This window comes from Diplotaxodon limnothrissa, linkage group LG1, assembly GCF_057381915.1.
Source record: "Diplotaxodon limnothrissa isolate DT_005_m linkage group LG1, D_limnothrissa_male_GT1.1, whole genome shotgun sequence".
NCBI classification, from domain to species: domain Eukaryota; kingdom Metazoa; phylum Chordata; class Actinopteri; order Cichliformes; family Cichlidae; genus Diplotaxodon; species Diplotaxodon limnothrissa.
In genome coordinates this window covers 17,522,470-17,545,447 of record NC_140596.1, presented here as the reverse complement: position 1 = coordinate 17,545,447, position 22,978 = coordinate 17,522,470, and the positions used below count along the sequence as shown (strand labels likewise).

General features: G+C 38.6%; 1 protein-coding gene across 1 annotated transcript in view; it reads right to left on the bottom strand.

Annotated features, from left to right (window-relative positions):
• The window catches only part of spon1a (spondin 1a), a 55,858-nt gene that overhangs the window by 23,864 nt on the left and 9,016 nt on the right, over positions 1–22,978 (bottom strand). The window contains exons 4-6 of the mRNA XM_085354021.1: positions 16,587–16,660; positions 16,079–16,201; positions 12,316–12,464 (exon numbers count right to left, since the gene is read on the bottom strand). Of these exons, the coding sequence (XP_085210147.1) occupies positions 12,316–12,464; positions 16,079–16,201; positions 16,587–16,660 (346 nt within the window). The remainder of the gene's footprint in view (positions 1–12,315; positions 12,465–16,078; positions 16,202–16,586; positions 16,661–22,978) is intronic.

Here is a 22,978-nt window from a genome sequence, read left to right as displayed (position 1 = left end):
AAATGGCATCATTGCAAATAAGAAATGGTTAGCAACAGAGTCACAGTGTTAATATGGTTTAATATTGGCTGCATGCCCTACTGACATTTGTAATGGTTTCATATGAATGTGGCTGGAATGGCAAACATACATTTGTTTACACGCTTTAATGCAGCAAAATGAACAATCGCAAACCTGTCCTAAATCTGCATCGCTTTTTCAGTCATGATAGTGATGATAATGTAACTCAAACACTCAACATTTACAGAGAGTAACAAAAACACATAAAAGACTAAATCTGAGGAAAAAAAAGTTACGCAACTTTAGGATATTATGATGTTGTTATTGTTTGTTTTGGGGTTTTTTGTTTGTTCCTTTTTTACTGAATATACAACACAAAAATATGCTCAGGTTAATTTCAAAATGACTTCACATTTGTTTCACATTAAGTTAACCTTCACACACAGCTGTGTTGTACATGGATGGTAAAACAGAAATAGTTATTTAATGTTAGATATATAAACGGAATGACAACTTAATATGTGGATTATGGTGAAGAGACCAAATCAGAAAACATCTCCAACAACTGGAAACACATAAGGCAATGTACATATTTGTATTTGGTTTAGTTACGTATACAAGAATGTATTTGTCACAGTTAGAGAAAGACTGTTTACTTCATTTAGGTTAAGAAGGCTTTACAGCAATGTTCTCCATTTCCTCCCAGGGTAGCCAAAGGCATTGCCAGGCTAGCTGCGATATGTAATTCCTCCACTGAGTTCTGGATCTTTTTGGGGGGTTTCTGTCTAGCTGGAAGTAAACCTTCAAAGAAAGGTGGATTATATGGTATTGTATGATGACCAGTGCCCCTAGGACATACTGATTCACTATTTTTTTTTCATGATCTGGTCACAAAAATGAAATGAAATAGTCCATTGTGTTGGCAAAATCTGCACCAGAAACAAGACCAGAGCAATTGTTCTGTTACTTTCTCTGCATGTTTTTGTATGTCTGTACCATAAGATACAAAATTTCTTGGACAATAACACCACTTTTGTAATTTTGCCTCTGTACATATCCATAGATTTTAAATCACGCAATCAAGACGGGAACACAGTTCACCGTGCCATCGGCAATTGCAGGTTAAAGCTGTATCATGCAAACAAGTGAACATGGGAACATGATCCAGAAACAGTGAACATTTAAAGTGGACTAAGGCAATGTTTGAAACTGTTCTTTAGTCAGACAAACAAAACTTGAAATTCTTTTAGAAAACATGGCCACTGTGTAACAGGTGGATCAAAGAGGTGAGGAACACTCAGTTCAGAGATAGCCTTCACCTCTGATAGTATGGGGCTACATTAGTGCCTATTGAATTGGCAGGTTGCACATCTGTAAAAGCACTATCGGTGGTGGAAGGTATATATAGGTTTTAAAACACATGCTCTCACCTTCCATATTTCAGGGAGACTATGCTCAACCTTATACTTCCTCTGTTTTAACAGCAAGACTGCCTGGGTGCTGAACTGCCTGTTATTGAGACCTTTGACCAGCTGAAAACATTTGGTACATCATGAAATGAAAAATATGACAAGGACGACAGAGGACTGTTGAGCAGCTGGAATCCTGATGCAATCAAATTCATCAAATTCTTTTTTAAAAAAAATTAACTGTCACATTTTCTCATTTTAAACATCTGATATTTTTTATATGCTTAATTATGAATAAAACATGGTTTTATGAGATCTGCAAATCATTTTACTCACATTTTTGGAGTTGGTGTTGTACTAATGGCTAATGCCACTTCCTAGTGGCTATGCTAACACAAGGGAGGGAACCAATTTCTCACTCAATGCAATAGCAGGAAGACAAAGCTGTGACAATAAAGCTTCTTTTCAGATCCCTCAGGAAGCTCAGCCTCAGCAGACGCTCATATAATCACCATGCTAAAAACATCATTAGTGCTAATTACCATGCACCTCAATATTATTACCATAAGAAAAAAACATATTTCCTGTGTGTGCAGAATTATGCAGATTAGTCATTCATATGCTTTGCCACCGCTAACCTGACCTGACATTGAAGACTCTAAATAACTATTGTGTTAACTTATAATTTGTCTACACGCCTGCAATTTCAGATGTACTTCAATATACTTTCAATGAATTATTATTATTATTATTATTATTATTATTATTATTATTATTATACAGAACTTCCAACATTGTTTGATTATTGCATAATGCTCTTGGTAATAAGATGTGGGTCAGAAGGATTATTCTTAATGAAGAGATGCCAGAATATCCCTTCTGTATTTAAAATGGCCAAACTATTCCCTAGGACAGTACAATTATGTAGAATTAAGAGCTGTTTTCTGCCTCTGAGCCAAAGCCCCACTTGGTCTAAAGCAGTCTTTTCCCCGGGTGAGATACGAGCATGTCTGATGTTGTAATCAAAGTTCTGCTCAGGAATCTCTGATCTGTCTGTCCCAGCACGTACTCCAAACTATTAATAGACATAAAAAAATTGCTTCGAAATTCCAATGGGATGCAAGCTGGCTGTTATCAGCGCATAGCGTAAAGGCTTACGCAGCCTTTAGGTGTTAATTAAATCTCCACTGACATTCCCATATCCTGCCCTGCAGAATAGGCTGCAGCTCAGATATTGCATAGGTGAAGTCACTTCAGTCACACCAATCTTGCTCAAAACAGGACAGGAGAACATCCCACAGGCTATGGGGAAAATGTGGTGACAAGTGAATCATCCATGCTAAAGGCAGATGGGTTTGCAAGCACTCACTACTTCTCTAGAGAGCTATGAATTGATTTGCTGACCATGGTTGTCCTCAGTGGCAATCTCTGAGCCTTGCAGCACAGTCTGGAAGGCTATAGTGCTGCCTGGCACACTCATTCATCAAGCAACCTGAGCCATCATACAGGCTACTCCAGCAAACCTGGGCCCAGGGCTAGGGTATATTATTAGAGATGAATTGAGGTAACTGCCTTTGATGACCCAGTTTAGGGTGTCTCTGCTCTCTATGCTTTTTCTTCCATTTTACTAACTTTCATTCTTACTTTCAGAATTCGTGCTCTCTAAGGAGGTCAGTGGCCACTGTGGTTAGATGTACTGCACTGCAGAGTATGTGATAATCATAAAACTACCAAATGTTAGTAATATTAAAACCAGATATAATCCAGCCATGCATCGCCATCCATACAAAATTAGATACCTTTAAATCATTACTGACTCTACAAACAGCTATGAATCAGAATGCATAATTCAGTCTGGAACTCACAAGAGACATTAACTAAGCAAGGGGGACACACATGCTAAAGGCAAAACATAACTTAGCATAAATACTGTCAGAGCTATATCTCTGTGCTGCATATATTGTATAACATTGCATAGCTATTTTACAACATGTGCGGCAACTGAGCTCAGCTGCAGTGCACAAACAAAGAACACAACTATCTATGCGGACACCACTGTCCCCGTTAATCTTTACATGCAAGAAAGTTATTATAAGGCAGCTTTAACACACATACATGAAATTAAACATTTACCAGTTCTGATACAATGACCAGACAGTTTTACTGCCTCTAAAATCTTCAATGCAAGAAGAAGCTGACCCAAGCAGATAAAATTAATATCATGTGTTTGTTAGTTCTCTCTAAAGGCAGTGAAGAATCATAAGAGTGTTTTGTTCGTGTGAAACACACACACAGACACACACACACACACACACCCACGCACACACACAGAGAGTAATGAGCTTTTTAATGCATTTGAGGAAATAATACATTATAAATGAAAGACACTGCATTAAAAGTAAATGAATAAACAATAAACCCAGGATTTTTTAAAAAAAAAGCTCTAGTGGTACAAAAACAGTGTTTCTAGACAATAAATCATGGCTGTCTCCCTGACTTTCATACGAAGCAACTGTAGACTAATGATAGTGATGATGAAAGATAAAGCTATCTATTCCTCTTTTCCCTCTCACACGGTTCGATTTTTATCTCGAAACCTGGTACTAAACCATTATAAATATACTCACACAGTGTGCTCTATTATTACCGAACGCAGCTTCTATCACTGAATGTTGCAGGACAGAAGCATCCGTTGGAGGTGTAATTTGTAAACGTCCCACATTTTTAGTGTTTTTTTTTTTAAGATTTGAAAACAAATAATGCAGCTTACAGGTTCATTTGTTGCCTAAAAATGCGTGGATTTATCTCATGTGTTCTGAAATTAGCTGATAGCAGCTGAATGGCTGCTGCCACACATCAGCTAGAATGTAACTGTGACTCTCTGTGCCTCTTCATGTTTAGACACAGTTTTTCCTTTCATTATATTTCACTAATGCCCACAGCAGCTGTTTGTTTTACCAGCAATGTAATAATGCAATAACCTCGCCAGCTAAATCTTTCTATGGATGAATTTAGTGGCGTACAATCACAACGTACTCTGCAACAGAGGCTTCATGGTAGTGTCTTAATGGTTTGCTAGGTCCTTAGCTGTCAGTCAGTATTTCTCTGTTTGATCTGTTTAACCCATGCCTGTGAAGACATACCCGTAGTCCCCAATCTGCCAAATGATATGGAGATTGAGGTGAATAGTGGGCCTCAGACCCATGGTCTCATTTTCACGGGGACAACATAACAGGTAAGAGCTATTACTGAAAACAGATTTATCGCGGCACCTCATGAATAAACGATTACACAAATTTCTAAAGATGATTTATTTATTTAGTTGGCCTTCATCTCATGACCATCTTTAAAAAAATTAGAGACGCTTCCATTCTATAATTCAAAGGTAAGTTCAGACTTTGTAATGGAAAATACTGCATGCAGGTTGTACTGTAACTTCACAATATGTTACCATGATTAACCAGCAAAAAAAACTATTTTTACCAGTATTTTTTGTTTAATTTGTTACATCAAATGTTACCATGTACAGTAAATTAGAATAGCTTCAGTTCCCAGCAGATGGGAAGGAAAACTACACTGAGTAATACAGCCTTTTGCAGTTGAGTAAGCATGTGTGTGAGCATGTGAAAGGCATATAGTCCCATGCATATGTCTCATTAACCATGTACACTATTCTGTTACTGAGTGCATGCTTAATTTAAACATACTTTCTCAAACCATTTCCCAATCCCTCTATGCCGCTTTGCCAATTCCTTATACTTTGTTCTAGATCTGCAAGATGTAGCAGTCTGGACACTTAACAGCAGACTACTCACACACAGGCAGTGCCACGTCAACTAGGAAATCTGAAGTTGACTTCACAAACAAACAAGCTCAAAAGCACACATGCATATAAACAGATAAACACATGAAACACAAGGGAGGTATTAATAGCTTTGATTATGTTTCTCCCTGATAAAAGGGAGAACGCTAACCCTTAGAGACAACAAACTGAGCACTAAGTCAAAGCATCTCAATGTTTAGCATAAATTTTAATTTTAACTTCCCTAAACTGTGTCATCTCGCACTCCGAGGAACTGACAAACATTCACAGGAAAGTTCTGGCACATCCAAACAAGACACACAGGGAAAATAAGCAGTCTTTGAATGCCTTGAAACATTCACATGAGGGACTACAGCTCTGCCTAGTCCTCTCTATGGGACTTGGTATTGGGATGGCTTTATCAAAGCTGCCTCTGGCCAAGATGTGTGAGATTCCAGAATAATCCACCTCTTATCCTTGTGTAGGCAGCCCTGAAATGTGAGTCAGCCAGTTACACCCAATGCCAGTTAACTCAACATTAGGGCCACACACACACACACACACACACACACACACACACACACACACACACACACAAATGGAGGACATATAAAAACATATCTGTATGAATACGTCTCGCTGTTATAACCTGTTAATATAAAAATGCATTTCTGTGTGCAGTCAAATGCACACAGAGAGACACATACACAAAGCACACACTGGCTTACTTTTACCCCACCAAATTTTAAAATGTGCCTGCCTCTGGCTGTACTGTTCGATTGTGGGAATCATAATAACAGTTCTGGGAGCCAAAGCCCGCATTAAGATTTTTGAGAGCTTTGTTTTCTCAAACAGGAATATCTCTGCTGGGCTTGACAGGCCAAGAAAAAAATGCCAGCTGAAATTAAAGAATAATTCATTCCTAAAGTCGAGGGTTTTTTTATTCGTTTGTTTGTTTTTGTTCATATATATATATATATATATATATATATATATATATATATACTACCCAGAAGACAAAATGTGAAGAAAAAGCCAAGGGGGTTGGTACTGTGGTAGTGGGTAGTGAAGTGTTAGGAATTTCTGCATGCTCTTTCACCCACTGAGGTTTGGCACCGTCCAACACGGCTTGGCAAGGCTGGATACAGAGTTAGGGTCAAGACTTCACTCTGTTGGAGGCCCCTTTAGAGCTAATTGCTATCCCGTTGTGGCAAACCTGAACTCGTGCACCAGCATGCAAGCACAGACACACAAGAAGTACAAAAACGGTATACTGGAGTTTAGTACAATCATTAAAGCCACAAAACGGGAGGGGGAAAAACAAGCATGCAACTTGTGGCAATTGTAGTGTACTAATATATTAATACAACAGTACTTAAGATAATACATAGCTATTTAGACATGTATGAAATTGTTTATCCAACCAAAAAATTGGAAGATCCTCATCTGGCAACAGTCTAGGACATGGCCTCCTTTAAGACAGTGAGTTTCCCCTTTCAGTGCTTCATTATATTATAACATGGTTGAGAAAGATTTAGCTCAGAAGCACTCGAGTGTAAAAATCTGAACCACCGTGAATTCAAACAGAATTTAAAACCCCCAGCACCTGCACAACTTGACCCCTTTTAGTAAGCCACTTGTCTTTCTGTGTCATTGACTTCATAAAATATACAAGGAGAGTGCCTACTGTATGAATCTCATAAACACATTTCCACACATGCAATCATGTCAACAGTCATTAAAACAAAGAGTGTGTGTTTTCAGCAATTGTGAAGTACACGATGTCATGGAACACACAATAAAAATAAATAAAATTTCATTGATGCATCTATACAGGTGGTCAAATATTTTTTAAGTAATGTAAGTGTTTGCAGGTTTTCCTTTTACACCCAGTAAAACACTAATACTCAATTACATGACTCTTTAATTACATCAGAAAACCTTCAGTATAAGAAAATAAGTAAAAAAAATAAATGCATCCACTCATGATGAAAATGTGAATACAAATTTGTATGCTTTTGTAATTCTGGTTTCATGATGTGCTCCTGATGTGTATTTCACGCTCAGCCGTGCACACATTTGTCCAGATACTTTTCAGGTTTCTGTAGCTGTTCCTGTGCAAATTATTGCATTAGTGGAGTTGTTGGTTAAAGAAAACAAAATCCAGCTATATAAAACGAAAAATGAAAACAACAAAACAGCATCGATTCCTCATAAAGAAAAAACACTAATAGAAATCGAAGATAACAGAACATTACTTTATTCTTCTCATCAAAGACTAGATGAAAAGTAGGAATGTCACCAGAACCAATTCTTATGATACCTTTCATTAATAAATTCTAAAAATGGTACTTCAAATCAGTGCTTGATTTTGTTTTTGTTTTTTGTTTTTTCTTTTCGGTCGTTCTTCTTTTTTTTTTTTTTTTTTTGCTTTGTTTTTTTTTTTTTTTTTAACCAGTGGGGTTTGTGTTTGGTCAATACTACCAAGACAGGTAATTAAAGTATAGCAAAAACCACAGGGAATAAAGATTTCAATGCACTGAAGAGTGGTTTTGAGGTAATTCTCTGTATACAAGCAGAAACACACATACACACCTGCTCATTCAGACTGAGTCAAGGACCCAAAGAAACCTGCATATCTATTATTCTCTTCCCACGCTCCTAACTACAGGCCTCCCACTTACAGATGGCAGACCTTACTGTTCTGACAACAACTTAACTGAAGAATTATCATTTGAATTCTTGTTAGGAGCACACAAAGGGGGATCAGAAGGAGGAAAACATTAAAAACAAGCTAACATTTTTTTTCCCATAATACCTGTTGTTCTCCTAGTCAGCTCTAATCCTACCTTTAGCTTCCATCAGCAAGACAATTTGACAGTAATAAAATGCAAGCAGCAATCAGGGTAACAGCTTTACCAACTGAATGAATCCAGCTGAGAAATTTCATACATTAAGCTCTGACATTCAAAATGGAATTTAGAGGGGATCTCAGTCACTTTTACAAACAAAATTAAAAAAAATAAAAGTGCAAAAAAAAAAAAAAAGGCAATATTTTAAGGGCAACAGGTGCATCTGTTTATACAGATCTGCATTTCCTGTCATTAATCTGTAATGTCTCTTTCTGGCTCTAGCCCGAGTGGTGTTATCGCCACTCTATGACACAGCTGCAGAGCTCACGATAATAGAGAATTCCGTAAGCGTCTGTACTGTGCAATAATGAAAAACACCCCATGCTGTGAAAGGAAATAGAAGATTTCATAATCCGTCTAAGGCCTTGGCCCTGGCCGCTTGTCCTGGAGAGAGTCTCATTAAACTTCTCATTAGTGACACACTGCGCGTCTATAATGATTGAATGCATATACAAATCACCTCAAACATGAAAGGAGGGACAACAACAATGAACTCTGGCTGCATCCCGGTGCTGCCAAGTCCTCTGATAATCGCATTTGTATATGACATATGGAACAGTATGCACATCTGTTTACTGTCCGAAAGCCTTTTTTTATAAAAGAAAAAAAGTGTTCGGTCCTGCTTTACAATCTGCATCTCACCTACTAAAGCTACTTTACATATGTCTTAAGACATGTGTCCTTTTATTTGACATTGGACCAAAAGACCTTTTAAACCACTGAAAAATGTAAGTTTATGGCAATTATTTCAATATATAAATCCTTAAATGAGTAATTACAGTAACCTTTGTCATTTTAGTTTAATTCGTTTAGTTGTATGGCACAAGCTACATAGATGATATGAGGCTGAAGGGTTCATTTAAAAAGTCTCTGGCAGACTTTTTAAAGACAGTTTTATATGGAACTGCTTGTTAATTATGCAAGACAAGCAGAAAGCTAGTGGAGATGGATAAGGTAAATATAGCCACCTGTGCATGTCACATCAATATATTTTATCATTCTTCTTCTAAAAAGAAAATCCAATACTAAACATTGGTGCCGTTATCGGTAGAGGTGTACTATACTGAAATTCCAATTTTAAAGATGTAGCTAATCCCAGAGGATATGAGATGTCAAATATTTTTCGCCACCTATCTGAGGAGCAGGAGCAGCAAGACACATTGTAGAGCAAACCCTTGTTGTAGGTCTGAAAGGGTGGCAAAGTTGAATATAAAATAAAGTCATCATAGTCTGAACTGACAGAGGCAAGATAAAAAAAGACTGTCTGTAGAAATGTTTTTTGGGGGGTTTTCTGTGTGTGTGTGTGTGTGTGTGTGTGTGTGTGTGTGTGTGTGTGTGTGTGTGTGTGTGTGTTCGCGTGGTCTGCATAACTGCTTGGCTCTGCAAATGAAACTTTCTATGAACACTCAGATCAGTGCATCCCTTGGCTGGAGTGAAGCCTGACTATGAATATCAATTTTGCATTCATCGCTAGCTGCTCCCCCTTGACGCCTCACCTGACACAAAAGCGAATCAGCTTTCTGTTTGCGTCAGCGTTTACCAAGCCGCGTTACACTGCTCAAAAGAGGGAGTCTCCTTCACCGAGCCTCCGTACTTAAAAGGCATCGACTGACTTTCTGTGTTTTATTATTTGTAGAAAACTGGATACGGTGGACATGTGAGGTGATTGCACAAAACATGTTTTTTAGTTTCTGTTCATCAGACTAAACCCGTTTTCAACAAACGGGGATAACGCATGAGCCTCGTGAGGGAAAATGACCTATTTACAGAACCATCATACCTACCTACACAATTCTGTAAATGATGCTAATTAAGCCATGTACAGATGACTGAAAAAGGTTGATTATTCACTACTTTTCCATCATGTCGGGCAATGAATAACAGCATGCATCTCACTAGTATGAGACCAATCAGGTTTATACTGATTGCCAGTGTAACCATCATCCTGCAATCATGTGCCAATTCCACTTTACTACTGAGTCATTATGCAGCTGTTAGGCAACATAATTGTAAACAAGGGGTAGCTCTCAATACCTTCTTGAGATAAAATAAACTGCACAAGCCAAGCCACACTCGGTGATGATATGATTGTTATTGGTGAGAAAAAGTACCTCATTTACTACAGTACAATCATTCGCTGCAGTCCTGGGTGCTCACAAAAACAACCAAGCAAGACACCATCAAGAACAACTAGACTTTGCAATATTCCCAGTGTTTGTTATCTTAACTTCACTGTCTGCAAAATCTCTCAAAACCGTGTCCCAAAAATGTAGCTTGCTGAATAAAATGCAAAAAAACTTCTCGGCTGCGAGTGGGAAACCCAGGGTCAGACAGCCAAACTGCTAAGGGAGGGTTGACCAGGCAAGGCACGAGAGAAAGTCTCCCCCTTTAGTGATGTTGGCAACTGTTCCATGTATAGCCATTGGCAATAATGCGTGGATTGTGATTTATCACTGGATTCTTCTAAGTCTGTTGGAGGGGGGATTTTTTGCTTTGTTTTGTTTTTTTTAAATCAGAAGTTTAATCATTTACATTTGCAAATGTTAATCTTTAAGTTTCAAAACCTAAAGAAACATTACAAAGCAAAAAAAAAAAATTAAAATGTTGTTCGCCAGGTTTTTGCGTGCTCTGCCACATATTATTGTTTGCTGAAAAAAATATAGCGTCCAGTCCAGCAATGTAAATCATCTAAAGAAAAGGGGGTTCTCTTTCACAGTTTGATTACATTTGTGAAGAATTTCTGTTTCATGTTCTCCAGACATAATACGAGGAAAGCCAGTTTAAATTAAATCAAATTTGTATTTTCTAGAAAACATTTTCTATTTGTCAGTCAAATCCAAACCCAATTTCACTTTCACCTCTAACCATGGAAGAAACTTGTCTAATGATCCAGGCAGAGAGAAAAGAATAATAGAGTGTGTTGCAATAGCTGTGGGAAGGTAGAAATGACATGGAGACCCCCTTACTCAAACTATGCCCTCATTATCTGCTGCAACACCAGGTCTTCAAAATTAGCTAGCAGGAAGCGCTCAACGGGACCATATGCCTGGTAAGACGCCTGCATGGGTAATTTTGAGACAGAGAGACAGCAACGCGGAGGTAGAAAAAAAAAAGTTATAACATGCTATTTGTGGAAGTACCAGAGATTATAGTCCAAGGAAGCAGGAAGAACATGACAAGTACAAAGACTGTATAAAAAGTTCAGACTTCATTGGAAAGAAAATCAGATGCTGTAAAAGACAGTTATAAAGTTAAAATAAAAGAAACATCCTTCGGATACACATAGAGAGACATAGTCCAACCTAACTGAAATCAGCTACTAATTAACTGTCTTGATGAAAAACAACAGGTTCCTCCTTTTGCCTTCAAAGCACTTCCTGAGTTGTCTCAAACCCCATGTTGTGATCAAAGATTAACTGATGCGGCTGCACTTTTTAGAGGTATAATTGATCCAAATTTCATGAAACACCTGGGAAAATATCTTCTAAGCTTCTAACGTCTAAACCGGTTCCCAGCAGCGGTACTGCTCCTGATGCTGTGTACTGGTTAAATGTGGTAGTAGAGGCAGGCTAAGAATAGCAAAGATGCCTGAAAGCACTAAATGATCTGGACAACAATGTCAAAGCAATTCATCGTATACCGCACTCAGGTGTGCCTTCCCTGGAACATCCACTAAGGTTCCTGTGGTGTTGCACAATTCATTTTTCCTCCCCCCCCTTTTTTTTTTACCAGTTTTCGTCAAGGAAAAACATTCTTAGAAATAAGTTCATTTACTTATAATAATAATAATGGATTGCATTTATATAGCGTTTTTCGGGACCCATCAAAGCACTTTACAATAACACTATTCATTCACTCTCACATTCATACACTGGTGAAGGCAAGCTACAGTTGTAGCCACAGCTGCCCTGGGGCAGACTGACAGAAGCGAGGCTGCCATATTGCGCCATCGGCCCCTCTGGCCAACACCAGTAGGCGGTAGGTGAAGTGTCTTGCCCAAGGACACAACGACCGAGACTGTCTGAGCCGGGGCTCGAACCGGCAACCTTCCGATTACAAGACGAACTCCCAACTCTTGAGCCACAATCGACCCATTTACTTGGTAAATATCCCGACTGCATATCTTATTAATACAAATTTAAATGCTTTTTACCACATGTATAATACAGTCATCTCAACTGGAGTATCTTACCTTCTGCCTGATCTCCTCCTCCATTTTAACTGGTGAACCCAGCTCAGCCACTTGTTTGACACCTTCACTGGCAAAGCCCCCATATTCCCACAGGACATAGTTCTTAGAGTGGGAGGCACCAATTATTGCTGACCAATGATTGGCACGACCTGTAAAGCCAAACAATAAAACTTATTTTAATTGGCCATCTCACCCTTTTTCCTAAAATGCCCTCTGCATCATTCCATTACTGATCCCACACCGGCAATCAAACCAAGAATGCAGCAGTAGACATCACACCTCAACCTCCACTATTATGTAAAGCATAACAATATATAGAATACTGTAGTTTATCTAGGATCGATAGGCTCCTCGTGACTACAGGTCATTTTTTGTCCTTACTATCTTACTGTGGGATCACAATAATCTAACTCAAGCTCTTGGTGTTTCATGTTTTCACATTCTTATATTATCCCCCATCCTATCTTATTATCACCTTGCCTACTAGGATCTTATTATGAACCAGTATTGAAAGGACACTCTGCTCTACCAATCAGAAAGTATAATAATGTTTGTATACCCCTGGTTAAACCTATAAAGCACCATGAGCTTGTGACTAAAAGCCTTATTATACCCTTATTATACATACAATATATATATATATATATATATATATATATATATATATATATATATATATATATATATATAATTATTATTTTTTTCAAAGTTAAATTGCAAATGAAAATACAATGCTGCAAAAAAAATGAGTTAATGCCAGAGGTTTTTGTAAAGTTTTTGTTCATTTTAAACATGATATTCTCACCCACATATGATGGAAAATAGTTCAATAGCAGTCAAGTGGCAAGTCGTATATTTATCTGGGACATACTATAAGGCAGTTAAATTAGTCTGGATGTTTGGATTCATAGAAGATGAATTTAGGACAGTGTAGTTGTGGTGTTGAAAAACTTTACTTTATCTAATGTAAAAAGAAACAATTTTTGTCGCTGTGAATGCACAGGCTTGTGAAATCTTACAAAGAAAATTAATATTTAGTCCAAGGGAAAAGAAGACAAACAAGATAAAAAATGAAAGACATAATTGTTTAATATATTTTGTTTAAGTTTGATGGAGGAATGCTGTTCTTTTTTATTCTTTTATCTTAATATCTTATATATTAATTCTATCAATCTTTCTAGGGCAGGTGTCTACGCTCTGTGTCCAAGGGAACTGCCATCACTTGAACTAAATAGCTGCACTTGTCTGTATGACATATAATGGGGACAAAGGGGGAAAAAGAAAATAGAACTGTCAAGGTTATCATGTCACGTAGTTAAAAAAAATCTCCTGTTGGCCTGTTTTACACTAAAATTCAGTCAGAACAGCAGTGTATGGCTTCTCCAGTTAAAGGAAACATAGTTAAGAATAGGAGAGTGAAATGTGGCTCAAAAGCAGATCTCGAGTAGCAAAAAATGTATTTCTACTACAGAAGAGCAAAATCATACTATATCCTTTCTGTGGTGTAGTCAGTGAATAATATTGTGTAGTACAATATGTGCAGAGATATTTCAACTACTTACCAAGGAAATAACTTTGTGCAAGGACGAATCAATCTGTAGCAAGGGAAAGAAATAGAAGCCACACAGCTTGCCCTATCCTTTTAACAATTGATCTATCTGTGAGGTGTGTGCGTGTATGTGTATGTGTTTGTGTGTGTCTTCATAAATTTGTGTGACAGTGACTCTCATATAGCTACTCCTTCTATAAAACAGTGAATTAGCTCGCTTTTCGATCTCAGGGTTTATCTTATTCCACTCTAATCGGCATATTGATCTGAATGGCAAGAGCCTGATTTAAACAAGAGAGCCAGTGTAATCTTAAAGTCCATTCACATCCTGATTGTGAGTCTCAAGGTTATATGCAGTGCACCCAACCACAGTAAAATAGCTCAATACTCACATCATTACTCAGGCCTATAACCAGCGCCTAAACCACAGAGCTAAATCATCCACACTGTAGAGTTGCTGTTTTGGTCAAATGTGAGAGTGAGTTAGCTATTCTTTATAAGTTTAGGGTGTTTATTTGGGCTAGTTATTTAAGTTTTATCTTAAATGCTTCATTATCTTACACAAACCATTCCTGAACATTTTTTTAGTGTGTTTGTTATACAGCCAAATGACCAGGGAATGGTGTTGCCATTAAGGGGTATGCAGTGGTTTTCACATTGTTTTTGGCATGTCCTACATTAAAAGCTAGAAAGCATTTAAATGAAGTTGGCAACTGTTTACAGGCAATGTGCATCTTCTATGCAAACTTTGGAAGCAACCACTTGCAACCACTCACTAACTGGTCAGGGAAACACATTTTTCCCAATAAGAGTATCAACAAATTCTTGTTTATCCTTTTCCCATACACAACTCCTATTCAACTTAGGCTACGTCCACACGTACACGGGTATTTTTGAAAACAAAGATTTTCCGTTTTCGTTTTAAAAAATAATCCCGTCCACACGTAAAGGCAGAAATGAAGGAAAACTCTGCTAGGAACATGCCAAAGCAACAGGTGGCGATATATTCCTAACTGTGCAGAAATGTTGGCCAATCAGAAGTCTAGAAGCCTCGGTGGGAAAAAGTAAACAAAGCTGGGGCATAGAAGCAGAACCGAGTCGTACGTGTGGAGGGACAGTAACTGTGTGTATATGTAAGCATTTAAACACTGCAGAGAGTACAATTAACAGTAACAGTATTGTAGAAATTCATTGCACCGAAACAATAACGTGGCACACAGTGTGAGTCAAAAAATGCACACACCTCTGACGCTGCGTTTTGTCTGTTTTTCTCGTCCACACGTAAATGCAAAAACAGAGTTTTCAAAAATATCCACCCTGGCTGGAGTTTTTAAAAATCTTTTCAGTGACCAAAAACGGCGTTTACGTGTGGTCGAAAGGTGCAAACGCATAGAAAAATTTGCGTTTTCAAAAACACCCGGGTACGTGTGGACGTAGCCTTAGATTCATTCCATATTTTTTTACCCTGGTCATCTGGTTGCTCCACAGTTAAACAACCACTGTCACAGTGAATCATGCAGCCATCCTTTCCCTGGGTAAACCACAACAAGCACTAAATTGTGTATATTTTGGTGGTTTGCAGAAGTACCAAAAACTGCCTACTGAGGCAGGCACCAAAAAGAAGTCAATCCCTACTCCAGTGTTACAATTCTCAAACTTCCAGAATGCTTTCTGCATGTTGTTCAATCCTCCATAACAATTTCTTTCTTACTTCACTTTTGTTTAATTAAATCCTAGTAGTTTATTAGCAATTCGGATAAATTCTGTTTAATTTATTTGGCATCAAATCACAACGACAGTTGCCTTCATGGTGCTCAAGGTAGTAGGTAGCCAGAACTGGCTATGTCCTACGTCCCTACATAATTTTTTCATACAGTCTATTTTCCCACTGATATCCAACCTTTTATGTGACTCTTAGTTCCAATCCATTATTTTAGAACAGTCTTTCAACAAATCAGAAGACAAACACCTGTTTTGTAAGAAGGCACTGTGGTTTTACGTTTGATGTTATCAAAGCAGAATTAAATGTTCATAGTAAGAATTTATAACCACAGAAGAATCAATGCTAATTTAAATTAAAATTATGGCTATGCCCACAATGCGTGTTAGCAAAATCACATTACTACAGGTTTAGTTTCTTTAGTGACAATTCCTTAATTCATGCAGTATGTATAAGACATGAGATGACATGAAGAACTGAAAAATTGTGCTTACGGGGATAGTCTTTGGGGTGAATCTTCTCTGACCAGTTCCCATAGAAGGTGACTCTGTACTTTGCCGTTCCACAGGCACAACAGTCAAGCAATGGTTTATCAGTAGTATCTCCATACAGGGATTCTGTACAGAAGTGATGGGAGAAAAAAAAAAAAGATCACACAGAGTAAGATTACTGATTAGAATAAGGAGCAGAAGAGATGGGTGCCTGTCATATAAGAGAGTGATGGTTAAGAAAGCGGTGAGCCAAAAGGAAGAACAGGGAGAAAAGGTGTACAGCACTGTTCTTTTGATTCGCCACTCAGTGTGGCATCCATTGCCATGCAACCCCCGGGGCGTCGTACTCACAATCATTCGCATCAGTGCATGACAAAGTGAAATGTAAAAATTGCGAACGAAAAAATTGAGTAAAAGGATAGAAAAAAATAAAAGGTTGTCAATTGGGAGCAAAAATAAAGCATCATTTTGATAGTAATACTTTTTATCCAAAGCGTTATAAGGAACCTACCTTTCTCACACAGTTTCTTGGTGAGTAAGCCTTCATCCTGGAAATAGATTATCCTTTTCTGCACAATGCTAGCCCTAAATAGATTAACAAGAAAAGAGGGGAACTGTGAGAAGCAAAGTTTGTTGAGGGGAACACAACGTGCAAGTGTAAAGTGAGGAAAAAGTAAGAGTGCAAATTACAAAAAGAAAATACCAAGACAGGACAAAATGAGGAAATGTTATTTATTTATGTATTTTTTAATAACAATACTAGTCTGAGCTGTTTGTCATGGCAGAGCAAATAGTTGTAGAGTTATTCATAGACCTATTTCTCTGTTTTTCAGTATCTTCCTGAAAGCAGTTATTAGAACTCAGGAAATTAAAAGAATGTTTTTCAAGTTATTTAATGCATTAAACTACAATAAACCAAAAAGTGTGCCTCAGTAATAAAGGTTAAAGTTCGACAAAAGTTCCTAAGGTAGTTCACCAAAATGCCTGGTACAGTACAGCTGGCTATGCACTATGTCAATAAAGAATGAATGACAGGCCAAAAGTAATGCCCACCAAATGTGAGGTCTGCAATGGGGAGGTTTTTCTAGATTGAGCTGTTTCAGAGGCTTATTTCATTCAGTAGTGAAGAAGCATATGTCTATGTGGGGCCTTGACATGTAAATTAGCCACAAAGAGACCTTTTCAGATGCCAACAGACTTGAGAAGCAACAACAGAAAACAAGCCAACGGGGACCTAACTTCCTCACAAACACCAGCCATTTACACCAGCCATGGTTGCAGGAAGGTTTCCACGGGGATAAACCCCAACAATGAGATACTGGATGCAAGTCCAGGGGTAACATCTGATCCAGGTGGGCCCCTTCCAGCTGGACAGTTTGGATGCTATGCTACGCTGAGCAGCAGCATCCTCTATTGAGCTGAGCTAATCCCAAAAACAACAGGAAATGTGCATTAGCCTACAGGGTGTGAAATCTTATATATTTATTGTGTTTTTACACAGAGCTGCACATCTCACTGCTGATATGTCCACATGCACCTCTCACATAAATTTAAAAAAAGCATGAATGACCACTTCAATGGCAAATGCAAAGTCTATATCAGTGGATAACAGCAATATACAATAAATTCCAAAGTCTATATTTATATTGTTAAATAGCCAAATATTAGTTTTCTACAAAACTGGAGAAACAAAGAGATGATCACTGTGAATATCCATTTAAAACCAAGATGTTCAATGCAGGTAATCCTGCAGATTAGGTGGAAGATCAAGAATTTGATAAATGCTGGGACTTTAACACATCCAGTTATCTCTGTGTGTACAATAATGACATTCTGTAAGTGACTGAGAATACTGTATAGTTTGAAGGATAAGACCAGAGGTGGGACCAAGTCATTGTTTTGCAAGTCTCAAGTAAGTCTCAAGTCTTTATCCTCAAGTCTCAAGTCAAGTCTCAAGTAATGTCAGGCAAGTCAGAGTCGAGTCTCAAGTCACTGGTGTAAAAGTCCGAGTCAAGTCACAAGTCTGAAACTTTGAATTTCAAGTCCTTTCGAGTCTTTAAAAAAAAAACAACGAAAAAATAATGTTGCAGTTATGCTAAATGTAAATGTTAGACCATGTCATTTTAAAATCTGTGTTTTTCTCAACACATGACAAAATAGTGAACTTAGAAAATATACACAAATTGTGAAATTGCACCTCTTTAAAATGCAGCTCAATTAAACTTAGCTCCAAGAATAATTTTCACCGACAGTTCTGAGATAAGCTGCATGTTATTCTTGGATGCGGTTGTAGGACCAGCTTTAAAATCGCATGACAAAAATATCATACACATTAAAAAAACTGTATCACCAACGTAGCCTGGACAACATTTGCTAGTTAGATGAAGTCAGCTATCTCATCGTAGCATATTTATATGCATATTTATAATTATACGGTTCTTGGAGTGAGTGCATACACTCATGAAGTTTAGTAACTTCCGGTCACTGCAACAAGCCCAGGTACAGTTTACCGATGGATGGGTGCAGGACCTTGAAATGCACCGTGTAGAAAGTAAAGACCATCGTACGTATCATAAGTTTACCAGTCTCACAAATCGTCGTCATAAATACACATTCGTTAACCGTTTATTAATAGGACCTTTGAGCTCAACGGTAATTAATTAGTAGTGGAAATAATTTCTGGTAGCATCACAGAAATGTAGCAGTGACAATAATACTGTATGCTGTAATCGTACTGGGCAATTAGTGATACAAAAAACCTGTTTTATCCTGTGAATAAAAGTATATGTTTTTGTCAATGTACCATAATAACAGAGGCGAAACGCAATATTGTGTCAGGACAATTTACTATTTATGCACAATAAATAAAGGAGCATAGCGCGACAATTTCTGTTCAGCGCCAGACATGCTTGTAACCTATATCACCAGTTATGTTATGAAAGTGACGTATTAACTACTAAAAAACACTGACCTTTGTGTAAATGCTTGGAGCAGACTAACCTGTGAGCTGGAGGGTTCTGGGACGTTATATTTGACCTTTGAATGGCTGCAATCCAGGCCACCCGTCGCCTCTTTGTTACTTCGGAAACATGGCTCGAACAATTTCTCTTCAACGAGGTAATCCGATAACAACCGATCTCTTTACCCGTCGGCTTCCCGTGGCTGTCATGCGACCGGCTATTGCAGTTAATAATACAACGGCTTCTTGTGTTTCTTTTTATCGCTGTATAACTGATTTTAATTGAAAGCCTGCGTGCGCTAGTACCGCTTGCCACGAGTTCCCAGAATCCTTTGCGGTTCTACCCGTGAATGACGTCACATTTTCAATCTCTATATAATATGCATGTTAAATTTTGTATTTGGGGTAAAATATCAAGTCTTTTCAAGTAAACCGGTTCAAGTCCAATTCAAGTCCCAAGTCATTGGTGTAAAAGTCCAAGTCAAGTCACAAGTCTTAGAACATTTTTTCAAGTCAAGTCTAAAGTCATAAAATTAATGACTCGAGTCTGACTCGAGTCCAAGTCATGTGACTCGAGTCCACACCTCTGGATAAGACCGTTTGCAAGTAACAAAAAATACCTTTCCACCAATTCCACCCATTTTAACTACCTGCCAAAAAAAAAAAAAACAAACAAAAAATCAACTTCAGTGTCTGGAAGGCTTACAGCTGTTATTGATTAAAAAAAGTGTATCTGCTCCTTAATGTTAACAAAACATGGTGAATTTTGGGATTCCCCCCCATTTATCTTTTCAACATATTATGAACAGTGCCACTGAGTAGATCCAGTCTTTTATTTCAAGAGTTGGTGAGCCATAGAAGCCTGACTGTAGTTGAAATACTTTTGAATTAAGGCTTCCAACAGGCTACCATTCTCCACCACGTGAAATGTCAATTAGGCAGAAAATTCTCATTTTTGACATCACGCAATTAGATGATTCCACATGCTGTATGCCATCTAATCTCGCTGACATAAAGCCTATTGTGGCAGGGTGTGGTTTGTGGCTCAGCTGCACAGGAGGGGTGAAGCAGTGGGTTCAGGGTGTGGTGTGAGGGTAGGCTGACCCCCACAGCTGTTCTTCATTACCTGGTTATGCCTTTCCTAAGTAGATTGCCAGGACCTGAATGGAGCTGTGTGGTGTGTGAAGCCGGAGAAGGCAGCTGAAAAGCTGCAGCAAAGTGTGTCAGGATCAGTTAGACATAAAACACCTGACAACGTGTAAGGCTGTGTGTGTGGGTCCTCTATTTCTGTCACAGTGGTGCTGAAACCTGAGCCGTGGCACGGCAGAACCACGACCAGCCCTGCCAGTTGAGTCGCTAGCCTGGATAGTGGCCCAGCGGAAGCCACAGCTGCAGGAACAGTCTGAGCGCCGGACAAGGTGTTCGACAGTGAAGTCAAGTAACTCTGGTCCTTGTGGACACTGCCGCTGCTCGCAACGGTGCCCCTCTACAGAATGGGGGGGAGACGTTATATGGGATATAATAAACCTCTGGAGTGTAAATGGGTAGATTTAGTCGCCTGTTCGTCCTGGTGGACATCCTGCCCGGAGTGTCACTGTGTACAATATGCAACTGACATTACTGTATGCTTCTATCATCTAAATGCCAAATGTTTCGATATTATACAGTAATTACATTATTGCAAGTTTTACAGTAAGCTACTTACACTTGTATAAATGAAAACAGTTTAGATCCACTATATCAAAATCACAGCCGCCATTGTTTTCTTTGATGGAGCAAAATTCATTCCTCTGCAGTTTGGGGAAATTGGTGTCTTGGAGAGTGAGAGGATGCCTGAAAAACTGAAAGGACTTTGCTCGTTTTCAAGAACAAGGGTGATGTGTGGAGCTATTTTAACTACAGAGGAATAAAGCTGATGAGCCATACCATGAAGATACGGGAAAGAGTTATTGAAGCATGATTAAAAAGAGAGGTGATGATCAGTGAGCAGAAGTATGGGTTTATGTCAAAAAAGAGCAGAGTGTTGATGGAGAAGAACAGAGAAAGTAAGAAAGACCTACATGGTGCTTTTGTGGATCTAGAGAAAGCATATAATAGGGTGTCAAGAGAGGAACTCTATATAGTATTGAATGAGGAAGTCAGGATCAGCAAGCAAGTATACAAGGGTGGTGCCAGACATATATGAAAACAGCAAGGTAGGAGTGGTTGGCGCGTCAGATAAATTAAAGATGGGGATAGATTACATCAGGGATCTGCTCTAGGCCCCTTCTTGTTTGCAGTGGTAATGGACAAGCTGACAGGTGAGGTCAAGCAGCAATGAACTATGGTATTCTCAGATGACACTGTGATCTATAGTTAGAGTAAAGAGCAGGAGGCATCTAGAGCGCCTGGAGTTGGGTACATGTTCTGGAAAGAAGTGGGATGAAAGTCAGTAGATGCAAGACAGAATTTGTGTGAAAGAGAGCGAGAAAGGTATAACCATGAAGCTGCAAGGAGTAGAGGTACTGAAGGTAGATAGGATCAAACCATCCTAAGCAACAGACAGTGGCTAAGAGATGTGAACTAAAGCATTGCAGGCAGGGTGGAGTAGGTGGGAATGAGTATCAGGGGTAATCTGTGACCAAAGGATAGCAGCAAGAGTGAAAGTGAAGATTTACGTGATTATACTGACACCTGCGATGATGTGATGATGTTTGGAGATGATGGTAGTAACAGAAAGCCATGAAGCAGAACTGGAGGTGGCAGGGAAATAAGAAATCGAAATCAGAGGAACAGCTAAGGTTGAAATGTTTGGAGAAAAGGTTAGAGGCAAGGCTGAGATGGTTTGGTAGAGATATGTGTAAGGATAGTGAATATACTGGCAAAGGTTGTTGAAGATGAAGCTTCTAGGCAGAAGAAAAAAAAGAAGACCAAAGAAAATATCCATGGATGTAGTGAAAGAGGACATGAAGTGTGTTTGTGTGACAGAAGGGATAGGGGGAGATGGAGGCAGGCAACCAGCTGTGGCAACCCCTAAAGGAAGCAGCCAAAAGAATAAGAAGAAGCTTCATATTGTTATCATGCTGGGATATTCCTCTTTTGCCAGGCTTCTAGGGGCTGGGAGGCATCTTGTCAGCCAGTGTTTTGTTATTTCCACAGACATGCATTGTGCTCTCTATAAATGTTGTGTCCTCAACACTCTTGCATCCACAAACCCACACTGGCTTAGCGCTTTCATCCAGCCATCAGGGCTATGCATTCACAGTAGTAATCCTGACCAAATTCCACCAATCTTTCAGTGCTGTGCTGAAGAGAACAAGAGAAGAGAAAAAGGATTTTTTTTCTTGGACATAATCCATAGGGGCTGACTGGATGCAGTCTCCTTCACATTGTCCAGGTTGTCACAGAAACCTAAATTTCCGCTGATTACCTTTTTACTAACTCTGAAGCACGTCTTTGAGGACATCCTGCAACTTCAAATAATGTTACAGTGGTTCAATCTATATCTCCAGATTATTGCTGGAAATGTTTTCCAAAACCTTTATTTAGTTAGCCATCGATCTTTCCCCCTGTCCTTTCTCGTTTCCAGTAGTTAGGTTCATTAGAAATCATGTCTGTGATTCTGTTCCGATGATCAAAGGTCTTCTAGCTTGCGTCAGCGATCACAGGTCCCTTAACTCTTGTTGCACTGAGTTTGTACTTTCTTTTTTTATTTCTAATCAAAATATCCTGTTTGCTAACTTAAAAATTTGGCAAATACTGAGAAGTTAGACAATTTGGGAACCTCTGACAATAAGATCATATTACACATGAGAGTACTCACTTCCCTCACATCCCTGCTTGATGTAAGATTAAAATGGTATTTGAAAGAAGGTATGATTTTACTGCCAAAATAGCCTCTCATATAACACAGATGAACTGATTCAAGGTAAGTGACACCACCAGCACTTCTCTAATTGTTCACA